The sequence below is a fragment of the Microcaecilia unicolor genome, chromosome 2 (assembly GCF_901765095.1).
Source record: "Microcaecilia unicolor chromosome 2, aMicUni1.1, whole genome shotgun sequence".
Taxonomy (NCBI): Eukaryota; Metazoa; Chordata; class Amphibia; order Gymnophiona; family Siphonopidae; genus Microcaecilia; species Microcaecilia unicolor.
This window is the reverse complement of record NC_044032.1, coordinates 446,220,795-446,233,208: the sequence shown is the minus strand read 5'-3', so window position 1 is coordinate 446,233,208 and position 12,414 is coordinate 446,220,795. Positions and strand designations below refer to the sequence as shown.

Below are 12,414 nucleotides of genomic sequence, written 5' to 3'. Positions count from 1 at the left end.
GACCGCTCACCCTCTGTTCAGGAGGTGTCGATGCGCTCCACTCTGGACAGCCCGGAACAGCCTCCTCGCCCGGAACAGGTTCTGACGTCGACGCCTGCATCGACCTCTTTGCCTTTCTCTGCAGCCGCTCTGAACGAGAGCCTCCGGGCCGTTCTCCCAGAGATTCTGGGAGAGCTGTTGCGCCCTACCCCTCCGGTACCGGCGGTGCTTGCGCCTCCGGTACCGTCGAGCGTGGCGCCGGCTGGCCCATCGCCCGGGGTGATGTCCCCGACGTCGGTACCGCGTGCGGTGCCGACTGCGGCCACCTCCCAGGAGGGCTCCCCGACTACGTCGGCGGAGGGAGCTTCGCCGATGCGGGCGAGGGAGTCTACCTCTCGACGCCCCCATCGTGGACGTGGCTCCACCGAGTCGAGCCGGGCGAGGTTGCAGACACAGGTTCGTGAACTTGTGTCTGACACCGAGGGTGAGGCCTCGTGGGAGGAAGAGGAAGACCCCAGATATTTCTCTGACGAGGAGTCTGAGGGTCTTCCTTCTGATCCCACTCCCTCTCCTGAAAGACAGCTTTCTCCTCCTGAGAGTCTATCTTTCGCTTCCTTTGTCCGGGAGATGTCTACGGCCATCCCCTTCCCGGTGGTTGTGGAGGACAAGCCCAGGGCTGAAATGTTTGAGCTCCTGGACTATCCTTCTCCACCTAAGGAAGCGTCCACTGTTCCCTTGCACCATGTCCTCAAAAAGACATTGCTTGCGAACTGGACAAAACCTCTAACTAATCCCCACATCCCCAAGAAGATCGAGTCCCAGTACCGGATCCATGGGGACCCAGATCTGATGCGCACCCAGTTGCCTCATGATTTTGGAGTTGTGGATCTGGCCCTAAAGAAGGCTAAGAGTTCTAGGGAGCATGCTTCGGCGCCCCCGGGCAAAGACTCTAGAACCTTAGACTCCTTTGGGAGGAAGGCCTACCATTCCTCTATGCTCGTGGCCAAAATCCAGTCTTACCAGCTCTACACGAGCATACACATGCGGAACAATGTGCGGCAGTTGGCGGGCTTGGTTTATGCTCTCCCCCCCGAGCAGGCCAAGCCTTTTCAGGAGGTGGTCAGGCAGCTGAAGGCGTTCAGAAAATTCCTGGCCAGAGGGGTGTATGACACCTTTGATGTTGCGTCCAGGGCCGCTGCTCAAGGTGTGGTGATGCGCAGGCTCTCATGGCTGCGTGCTGCCGACCTGGAGAATAGACTCCAGCAGCGGATTGCGGACTCGCCTTGCCGTGCGGACAACATTTTTGGAGAGAAAGTCGAACAGGTGGTAGAGTCTCTCCACCAGCGGGACACCGCATTCGACAAGTTCTCCCGCCGGCAGCCTTCAGCATCTACCTCTACAGGTAGAAGATTTTTCGGGGGAAGGAAGACTGTTCCCTACTCTTCTGGTAAGCGTAGGTACAATCCTCCTTCTCGACAGCCTGCGGCCCAGGCTAAGCCCCAGCGCGCTCGCTCTCGTCAGCAGCGTGCGCCTCAGCCAGGCCCCTCGGCTCCCCAGCAAAAGCAAGGGGCGAGCTTTTGACTGGCTCCAGCAGAGCATAGCCGGCATCCAAGTGTCAGTGCCGGGCGACCTACCAGTCGGGGGGAGGTTGAAAGTTTTTCACCAAAGGTGGCCTCTCATAACCTCCGACCAGTGGGTTCTTCAAATAGTCCGGCAGGGATACACCCTCAATTTGGCCTCAAAACCTCCAAATTGCCCACCGGGAGCTCAGTCTTACAGCTTCCAGCACAAGCAGGTACTTGCAGAGGAACTCTCCGCCCTTCTCAGCGCCAATGCGGTCGAGCCCGTGCCATCCGGGCAAGAAGGGCTGGGATTCTATTCCAGGTACTTCCTTGTGGAAAAGAAAACAGGGGGGATGCGTCCCATCCTAGACCTAAGGGCCCTGAACAAATATCTCGTAAAAGAAAAGTTCAGGATGCTTTCCCTGGGCACCCTTCTCCCCATGATTCAGCAAAACGATTGGCTATGCTCTCTGGACTTGAAGGATGCCTACACACACATCCCGATACTGCCAGCTCACAGGCAGTATCTACGATTTCAGCTGGGCACACGTCACTTCCAGTACTGTGTGCTGCCCTTTGGGCTCGCCTCTGCGCCCAGGGTGTTCACAAAGTGCCTGTCTGTGGTAGCAGCGGCACTTCGCAGGCTGGGGGTGCACGTGTTCCCATATCTCGACAATTGGCTGGTGAAGAACACACCCAAGGAAGGAGCCCTGCAGTCCATGCAGATGACTATTCGCCTCCTGGAGCTACTGGGGTTTGTGATAAATTATCCAAAGTCCCATCTTCTCCCAGTGCAGAAACTCGAATTCATAGGAGCTCTGCTGGATTCTCGGACGGCTCGCGCCTATCTCCCAGAGACGAGAGCCAACAACTTGTTGTCCCTCGTCTCGCGGGTGCGAGCGTCCCAGCAGATCACAGCTCGGCAGATGTTGAGATTGCTGGGCCACATGGCCTCCACAGTTCATGTGACTCCCATGGCCCGTCTTCACATGAGATCTGCTCAATGGACCCTAGCCTCCCAGTGGTATCAGGCTGCTGGGGGTCTAGAAGACGTGATCCGCCTGTCCACGAGTTTTCTCAAATCCCTGTATTGGTGGACGATTTGGTCCAATTTGACTGTGGGACGTCCTTTCCAAATTCCTCAGCCACAAAAAGTGCTGACAACGGATGCGTCTCTCCTGGGATGGGGAGCTCATGTCGATGGGCTTCACACCCAAAGAAGCTGGTCCCTCCAGGAACGCGGTCTACAGATCAATCTCCTGGAGTTGCGAGCGATCTGGAACGCTCTGAAGGCTTTCAGAGATCGGCTGTCCCATCAAATTATCCAAATTCAGACAGACAACCAGGTTGCCATGTACTATGTCAACAAGCAGGGGGGCACCGGATCTCGCCCCCTGTGTCAGGAAGCCGTCAGCATGTGGCTCTGGGCTCGCCGTTACGGCATGGTGCTCCAAGCCACATATCTGGCAGGCGTAAACAACAGTCTGGCTGACAGACTGAGCCGGATTATGCAACCTCACGAGTGGTCGCTCAACTCCAGAGTGGTGCGCCAGATCTTCCAAGTGTGGGGCACCCCCTTGGTGGATCTCTTCGCATCTCGAGTGAACCACAAAGTCCCTCAGTTCTGTTCCAGGCTTCAGGCCCCCGGCAGACTGGCATCGGATGCCTTCCTCCTGGATTGGGGGGAGGGCCTGCTGTATGCTTATCCTCCCATTCCTCTGGTGGGGAAGACTTTGTTGAAACTCAAGCAAGACCGAGGCACCATGATTCTGATTGCTCCTTTTTGGCCGCGTCAGATCTGGTTCCCTCTTCTTCTGGAGTTATCCTCCGAAGAACCGTGGAGATTGGAGTGTTTTCCGACCCTCATCACGCAGGACGAAGGGGCTCTTCTGCATCCCAGCCTCCGGTCCCTGGCTCTCACGGCCTGGATGTTGAGAGCGTAGACTTTGCCTCTTTGGGTCTGTCAGAGGGTGTCTCCCGCGTCTTGCTTGCTTCCAGGAAAGATTCCACTGAGGAGTTACTTCTTTCTGTGGAGGAGGTTTGCCGTCTGGTGTGACAGCAAGGCCCTAGCTCCTCGCTCTTGTCCTACACAGACCCTGCTTGAATACCTTCTGCACTTGTCTGAGTCTGGTCTTAAGACCAACTCTGTAAGAGTTCACCTTAGCGCAATCAGTGCATACCATTACCATGTGGAAGGTAAGCCGATCTTAGGACAGCCTTTAGTTGTTCGCTTCATGAGAGGTTTGCTTTTGTCAAAGCCTCCTGTCAAGCCTCCTACAGTGTCATGGGATCTCAATGTCGTTCTCACCCAGCTGATGAAACCTCCTTTTGAGCCACTGAATTCCTGCCATCTGAAGTACTTGACCTGGAAGGTCATTTTCTTGGTGGCAGTTACTTCAGCTCGTAGAGTCAGTGAGCTTCAGGCCCTGGTAGCCCAGGCCCCTTACACCAAATTTCATCATAACAGAGTAGTCCTCCGCACTCACCCTAAGTTCTTGCCAAAGGTCGTGTCGGAGTTCCATCTGAACCAGTCAATTGTCTTGCCAACATTCTTTCCCCGTCCTCATTCCTGCCCTGCTGAACGTCAGCTGCACACATTGGACTGCAAGAGAGCATTGGCCTTCTATCTGGAGCGGACACAGCCCCACAGACAGTCCGCCCAATTGTTTGTTTCTTTTGATCCCAATAGGAGGGGAGCGGCTGTAGGGAAACGCACCATATCCAATTGGCTAGCAGATTGCATTTCCTTCACTTACGCCCAGGCGGGGCTGGCTCTGAGGGTCATGTCACGGCTCATAATGTTAGAGCCATGGCTGCGTCGGTAGCCCACTTGAAGTCAGCCTCCATTGAAGAAATTTGCAAAGCTGCGACGTGGTCATCTGTCCACACATTCACATCTCATTACTGCCTGCAGCAGGATACCCGACGCGACAGTCGGTTCGGGCAGTCAGTTCTTCAGAACCTGTTTGGGCTTTAGGATCCAACTCCACCCCCCGAGGGCCCTGTTTGTTCTGTTCCAGGCTGCACTCTCAGTTAGTTGGTAAATTTTTTAGGTCAATCTCAGTTATGTCCTCGCCGTTGCGAGGCCCAATTGACCATGGTTGTTGTTTTGAGTGAGCCTGGGGGCTAGGGATACCCCATCAGTGAGAACAAGCAGCCTGCTTGTCCTCGGAGAAAGCGAATGCTACATACCTGTAGAAGGTATTCTCCGAGGACAGCAGGCTGATTGTTCTCACAAACCCGCCCGCCTCCCCGTTGGAGTTGTGTCTTCCCTTGAAGTGTATTGTCTTGCTACATACTGGACTGGCCGGCTCGAGCCGGTTTCGGGCGGGAAGACGGCCGTGCATGCGCGGTGCGCGCGGGCGCGCGAGGACTAGCAAAGGACTTTGCTAGAGAAGTTTCCGATTGGAGGGGCTGCCGTGGACGTCACCCATCAGTGAGAACAATCAGCCTGCTGTCCTCGGAGAATACCTTCTACAGGTATGTAGCATTCGCTAAATGTCTCTATCATATGTCCTCTCACCTGCCTTTCTTCCAAAGTATACATATTGAGATTTTTAAGTCTAATCTCTACGCTTTATGACTAAGACCACTGACCATTTTAGTTGCTGCCTGCTGGACCATCCTGTTTATATCTTTTGAAGGTACACAATATTCTAAATGAGGTCTCATCAGAATCTTCTATAGGGGCGTTATCAACTCCTTTTCCCTACTTGGCTATTCCTCTCCCTTCTAGAATCCTTCTAACTTTCACAATCACCTTTTTGACCACTTTAAGATCATCTCATACGATTACACCCAACTCCCACTCCTCTTTAGTGCACAAAATTTGTTCACCCCCTAAATGGCGGGTTCATGCAGACCAAATGCATGACCCTGCATTTTTTTAGCATTACATTTTAGCTGCCAAATTCCAGGCCATTCTTCTAGCTTCGCTAAGTCCTTCCTCATGCTATCCACACCATCAGAGGTGTCTACCATATTGCAGATTTTGGTATCGTCCGCAAAGAGGCAAACCTTATCAGACAGGTCTTTAGCAATATTGCTTACAAAAATGTAAAGAAATGAACTGGCCCCAAAATTGAACCTTGTGGCACACCAATGATAACATCCTTTTTCTCAGTATGCGTTCCATTTTCCACTACCCTTTGTCACCTTGCACTCAACCAGCTCTCAACCCAGTCAGTCACTTTAGGGCCCATACTGAGGGCACTCAAGTTTATTTCTTAGTTGTCTGTGTGGAACTGTGTCAAAGGCAATGCTAAAATCTAAATACACCACATCTAGCACTCTCCCTCGATCCAAGTCTCTGGTCACCTAGTCAAAGAAGTTAATCATGCTTGTCTGACAAGACCTGTCTCTAGTGAAACCATATTGTTGCAGGTCCTGTAATCCAGTGGATGCCAAAAACTTTGCTATTCTTTTTCCATTAATTTACTTACCACAGAAGTCAGACTTACCAGCCTGTAGTTTGCAACCTTTTCCTTACTTCTGTTTTTGTAGAGAGGGACCACATCTGCTCTTCTCCAGTCCTCTGGTACCATTCCTTTCTCTAGAGAAGCATTGAAAAGGTCAGCCAGCGGAGCTGTTGGAACTTCCCTAAGTTCCTTCAGTACCCTTGGATGTTTGCCAGCCGGCCCCATCGCTTTTTCCACCTTTAGTTTAGCCAACTCCTCATGAACAGAGTCCTCTGGAAATAGTTCAGGGACTACCACCTCTCCATTCTTATTTGTGTTTGTCTTCTGTGGTCCTGCTTCCACCTGGTACTTGCTGAGGTCTAGGTCTTAAAAGTTATATAATAAGCTTTTGCCACAGAAAGTATGGAGGCATATTTTCAAAGTGCTTAGACTTACAAACCCCCCTGTTCACTACTCAGGGACGAACCTTCCTTCCTGAGCTGAGGGCAAACATACTACATCTTGCCACTCAGATGTTCCAGTCCACCGAAGTATCTGCTCATCAGATGCTCCACCTACTTGGTCACATGGCTTTAACGGTCCATTTGACACTATTTGCTCATCTTTGCTTCCGAATTCCTCAGTGGCCACTCTCCTCTCAGTGGTCTCAAACTACGGGATTACTATCAGATCGCATTTTAATCACTCCACAGCTACGCCATTCTGTATAGTACATAAGTAATGCCACACTGGAAAAGACCAAGGGTCCATTGAGCCCAGTATCCTATCCACAACAGTGGCCAATCCAGGCCAAGGGCACCTGGCAAGCCTCCCAAACGTACAAACATTCTATACATGTTATTCCTGGAATTGTGGATTTTTCCCAAGTCCATATAGTAGCGGTTTATGGACTTGTCCTTTAGGAAACCGTCGAACCCCCTTTTAAACTCTGCCAAGCTAACCGCCTTCACCACGTTCTCCTGCAACGAATTCCAGAGTTTAATTACGCGTTGGATGAAGAAAAATTTTCTCCGATTTGTTTTAAATTTACTACACTGTAGTTTCATCGCATGCCCCCTAGTCCTAGTATTTTTGGAAAGCGTGAACAAGACGCTTCACATCCACCTGTTCCACTCCACTCATTATTTTATATACCTCTATCATTTCTCCCCTCAGCCGTCTCTTCTCCATGCTGAAAAGCCCTAGCCTCCTTAGTCTTTCTTCATAGGGTAGTCGTCCCATCCCTGCTATCATTTTAGTGGCCCTTCGCTGCACCTTTTCCAATTCCACTATATCTTTCTTGTGATGCGGCGACCAGAATTGAACACAATACTCAAGGTGCTGTCGCACCATGGAGCAATATAACGGCATTATGACATCCTCACACCTGTTTTCCATACCTTTCCTAATAATGCCCAACATTCTATTCGCTTTCTGAGCCGCAGCAGCACACTGAGCAGAAGGTTTCAGTGTATTATCGGCGACGACACCCAGATCCCTTTCTTGGTCCGTAACTCCTAACGTGGAACCTTGCATGACGTAGCTATAATTCGGGTTCTTTTTTCCCGCATGCATCACATTGCACTTCCTCACATTAAACGTCATCTGCCATTTAGCCGCCCAGTCTCCCAGTCTCGTAAGGTCCTTCTGTAATTTTTCACAATCCTGTCGCGAGTTAATGACTTTGAATAACTTTGTGTCATCAGCAAATTTAATTACCTCGCTAGTTACTCCCATCTCTAAATCATTTATAAATATATTAAAAAGCAGCGGTCCTAGCACAGGCCCCTGAGGAACCCCACTAACTACCCTTCTCCGTTGGGAATACTGCCCATTTAACCCCACTCTCTGTTTCCTATCCTTCAACCAGTTTTTAATCCACAATAGGACTTTTCCTCCTATCCCATGACCCTCCAATTTCCTCTGTAGCCTTTCATGAGAATTGAAGCGGTGCAAAGAAAAGCTACGAGAATGGTAAGGGATTTGCGTTACAAGACGTATGAGGAGAGACTTGATGACCTGAACATGTATACTCTGGAAGAAAGGAGAAACAGGGGTGATATGATACAGACGTTCAAATATTTGAAAAGTATTAATCCGCAAATGAACCTTTTCCGGAGATGCGAAGGAGGTAGAACAAGAGGACATGAAATGAGATTGAAGGGGGGCAGACTCAAGAAAAATGTCAGGAAGTATTTTTTCACAGAGAGAGTAGTGGATGCTTGGAAAGCCCTCCCACGGGAGGTGGTGGAAATGAAAACGGTAACAGAATTCAAACACGCGTGTTACAAACATAAAGGAATCCTGTTCAGAAGGGATGGATCCTAAGGAGCTTAGCCAAGATTGGGTGGCAGAGCCGGTGGCAGGAGGCGGGGATAGTGCTGGGCAGACTTACACGGTCTGTGCCCTGAAAAGGACAGGTACAAATCAAGGTAAGGTATACACAAAAAGTAGCACATATGAGTTTATCTTGTTGGGCAGACTGGATGGACCATGCAGGTCTTTTTCTGCTGTCATCTACTATGTTACCTTGTCAAACGCCTTTTGAAAATCCAGATATACAATATCAACCGGCTCCCCTTTGTCCACATGTTTGTTTACTCCTTCAAAGAATTGAAGTAAATTGGTCAGGCAAGATTTCCCCACACAAAAGCCGTGCTGATTCAGTCTCAGTAATCCATGTCCTCGGATGTGCTCTGTAATTTTGTTTTTAATAATATCCTCTACCATTTTCCCCGGTATCGACGTCAGACTCATCGGTCTATAATTTCCCGGATCTCCCCTGGAACCTTTTTTAAAAATGGGAGTTACATTGGCCACCCTCCAATCTTCCGGTACCACGCTCGATTTTAAGGATAAATTGCATATCACTAGCAGTAGCTCCGCAAGCTCATTTTTCAGTTCTATCAGTACTCTAGGATGAATACCATCCGGTCCAGGAGATTTGCTACTCTTCAGTTTGCTGATGGATGGATGGTGGTGGATGGTGTCCCAGAATCTCACCTGAGATCTTCCGTTTCAACCTCTTCCACATCGTAAGGTCCTCAGCACAGATGCCTCCATGACAAGTTGGGGAGCTCATCTCAACGGTCTAGACGCATGGGGTTCTTGGTCCTCTGAGAGATATGACATATTTATTTATTTGTTACATTTGTATCCCACATTTTCCCACCTATTTGTAGGCTCAATGTGGCTTACATAGTACGGAGAGGCGTTTGCAGACTCCGGTGTGAACAAATACAAAGTGATGTTGTGGTAAGATAAAGAAGAAACAAAACAGCGAAGATGACTAACAAAAACGAAAAATAAAAATAAAAAATATATATTAAAAACGTCAAAATTAATCATAAAATATGTATTTAAAAAAATAAATCCATCAAAATCAAAAATTACATAAAAAAGACGACACTTTGGATGTAAAAATGAAGAATCAACTTTATTAGCCAAAAGGTAGCAGGGAGAAAGGGACTCGACACAGCTGTGTTTCGGCCGTACTGGCCTGCGTCAGGTGGTAAGATAAAGTTCATGTGGCACAGCCACATTAGGTAGTCGTAGAACAGAAGAGTTGTGTTATGTCCATTACGTGCTTTAGTTTGGTTGTGTTGCAGAGATCAGGCGTTTAAGTTGGATCAGTAGGGTATGCCTTTTTAAACAGGTTAGTATTTAGTGATTTCCGGAAGTTTAGTTGGCCATACGTCGTTTTCAAGGCTTTTGGTAATGCGTTCCATAGTTATGTGCTTATGTAGGAAAAACTGGATGTGTAAGTTGATTTGTATTTAAGTCCTTTGCAGCCTGGGTAGTGCAGATTTAGATAAGTTCATGTTGATTCGGATGTGTTTCTAATTGGTAAGTCAATCAAGTCTGTCATGTATCTCGGGGCTTCACCATAGATGATTTTGTGAACCAGGGTGCAGATTTTGAAGGCGATTTGTTCTTTGATTGGGAGCCAGTGTAGTTTTTCGTAGAGGGGTTTTGCGCTTTCAAATCGCGATTTTCCAAATATAAGCCTAGCTGCCTTGTTTTGAGCGGTCTGAAGTTTCTTTAAGGTTTGTTTTTACATCCCGCATAGATTCCATAGTCCACACACCACCAAACCTACCTATCTATCTATCTATCTATCTATCTATCTATCTATCTATCTATCTATCTATCTATCTATCTATCTATCTATCTATCTATAGATATATAAATATACATATAAATATACATATGTATCAGAAGAGATAAAAGTGCTGCACATATTCAACTCATTCTAAGAGACAGAAGAGGCATTATAAGAAAAAAAAATATATTTTTCTTCTGATACTTCGTTTGAATGCAGGTTGTTTTGTTATAGAAATATAGGAGAGCTGTGCCAGTGCAGTGCTTTATATAGTGAAGGGCTCATTTGCTGGCTGATAGACAGAACCCATCAGTTCTGGACTGATCTGGTTGGACTCAAGCAAAGAAAATGATCAGAGAAGACTAAAGCTTTCCTTGAGCATAAGACACAAGTAGTTTTCAGTGGTGAGGAGGAAAGCTGAGAAACTAGGATTTAAAGGGAGTAGACTAATGAATATAGCATAAGAAGAAGGAGGTTTTTGTTTTTTTACTCTGAATAGGTGGTGCATGTGAGGAATGATATTCCAGGGTGAGATTGCTGGAAGATAAAATAGTAATAGAATTGAAGAATATGTGGGTTGAGCACAGTCCTTCGGTGGGAGGGTAAAGCTGGAATATCAGGCAAGCTCTTCAGGTGTATTACTTAATATGCTTAAGGCAGTGGTTCCCAAACCTGGTCCTGGAGAAACCCCAGCCAGTCAGGTTTTCAGTATATCCACAATAAATATTCATAAGAGGATATTTGCATTCACTGCCTTCACTGCATGCAAATATCTCTCATGAATATTCATTGTGGATATCATAAAAGCTGGACTGGCTGGGGTGCCACCAGGACCAGGTTTGGGAACTACTGGCTTAAGGAAAAAGTGAAGATGAGTGGCAAGCAAAAGATGAGAAGGAGAAGTAATGCCAGAGGGGGGTTTTCACAATTGAGGTGAAAACGTCACCTTTACCTGATTTTTCTTTTTGTTTCTTTAGGAAAAACATAGCATAAATGAAGATTATAAGAAGGAAGAGAGAGAGAATAAAAAGATAGTAATGGGAAGTGTTACAGGGGCATCGGAGAAAGAATCTCTTGGCGCTAAAGAGAGAAATCAATTTAATAATAATACTGTAGGTACAACTGCTGATAGAAGTGATGAAGATGAAACTGAGGTAAGAGACATTTTTCTTTTTCCCCCCCAAATTTAACGTTTTATTGATGATTAATAGAGATACAGTATCATAGTTCAGCATATGAACAATACCCTAAACACATCCCCCCCCCCTTCCTTGGAGTCTTTGCCTAATTTCAACACAGTTCCTCCTCCCTCCCCTCACTCATTAACATCTAGTTAAAGCCTTAATTGTCAGCAGGGCCTCTGGAATTGCTCTCAGGAGACATGTTCGATCGCTGTACTTGATATTTGTCCCATATCTTAAGAAAAGAGTCTAATTGTCCATTCTTAATGGCCATCAGTTCCGCCATAAGATGAAGATAATCCAGTTTCTTGAGAGAGGTGGATTTAAAGGGAAGCAATGCGCTCTTTCATACAACATCCAAAGCCAGTCGGGCTGCCATGAACAATTGTATAGCCCAACTATGATGTTCTTTTTTTATACAGAAGGGCCTATAGTCCAATAAGCTATGTTGTACTTGCAAGGGGTAAGGTCTCCCAAGCACCTGCTTTGTCAGGGAATGAATAACCTGCCAGTAGTTTGGCAAAACAGGAAGTGTCTGCCATATATGATACATATCTCCTGGCAATCCACATTTTCTCCAATATAATCCCGTTCCTGCCTGATACATATGACACAATCATTGCAGGGTATAATATCGGTACAACGTTTTATGTCCATTTTCTATTGATGTACTACTAATAGAGGGTTTCAGCAGATATCTAAAGCCCATCTCCCGTTTTTTCTCCTCTATAACCTTACCCAAATTTTGTTCCCACCATATAGGGGCCTATGGGCAAGTAAAACAAGAGTAAAGCCTGATACATTCGTGACACACATCCTTTACCTCCCCCTCCCCCAGTTGTTCTAAAAGTGTCTCAGTTAAGCTAAGTTCCCCTCTAGCTTTACGTAATATATAATCTCTAATTTGTCTATAGTGAAAATTATGTTGCAGTGGGATACCATATTCCTCTTGCAAGCCCAGGGTATGAGTATAGCTTACCCTCTTCCCAAATTTGCCTTAAAGTAGCCAGTCCTTTTGCCTCCCGCTGCTCATGGACCCTACTGTTCTCTCGCCCTCCATTAAAGCCCAGGGCATAATGAATTCTCCAAGGACAAGCAGGCTGTAATTATTCTCACAGTTGGGTCGGCGATCCGTGCTGGCCCGGGAACCGGCATTTATTTATTTTATTTATTTATTTATTATCTCATTTGTA

At 47.4% G+C, this 12,414-nt stretch overlaps 1 protein-coding gene across 1 annotated transcript in view; it reads left to right on the top strand.

Moving 5' to 3' along the window:
- TTC31 (tetratricopeptide repeat domain 31) overlaps positions 1-12,414 on the top strand; it is a 188,098-nt gene that overhangs the window by 87,693 nt on the left and 87,991 nt on the right. Inside the window, exon 7 of the mRNA XM_030190890.1 lies at positions 11,018-11,194. Coding sequence (XP_030046750.1) covers positions 11,018-11,194 — 177 coding nt within the window. The remainder of the gene's footprint in view (positions 1-11,017; positions 11,195-12,414) is intronic.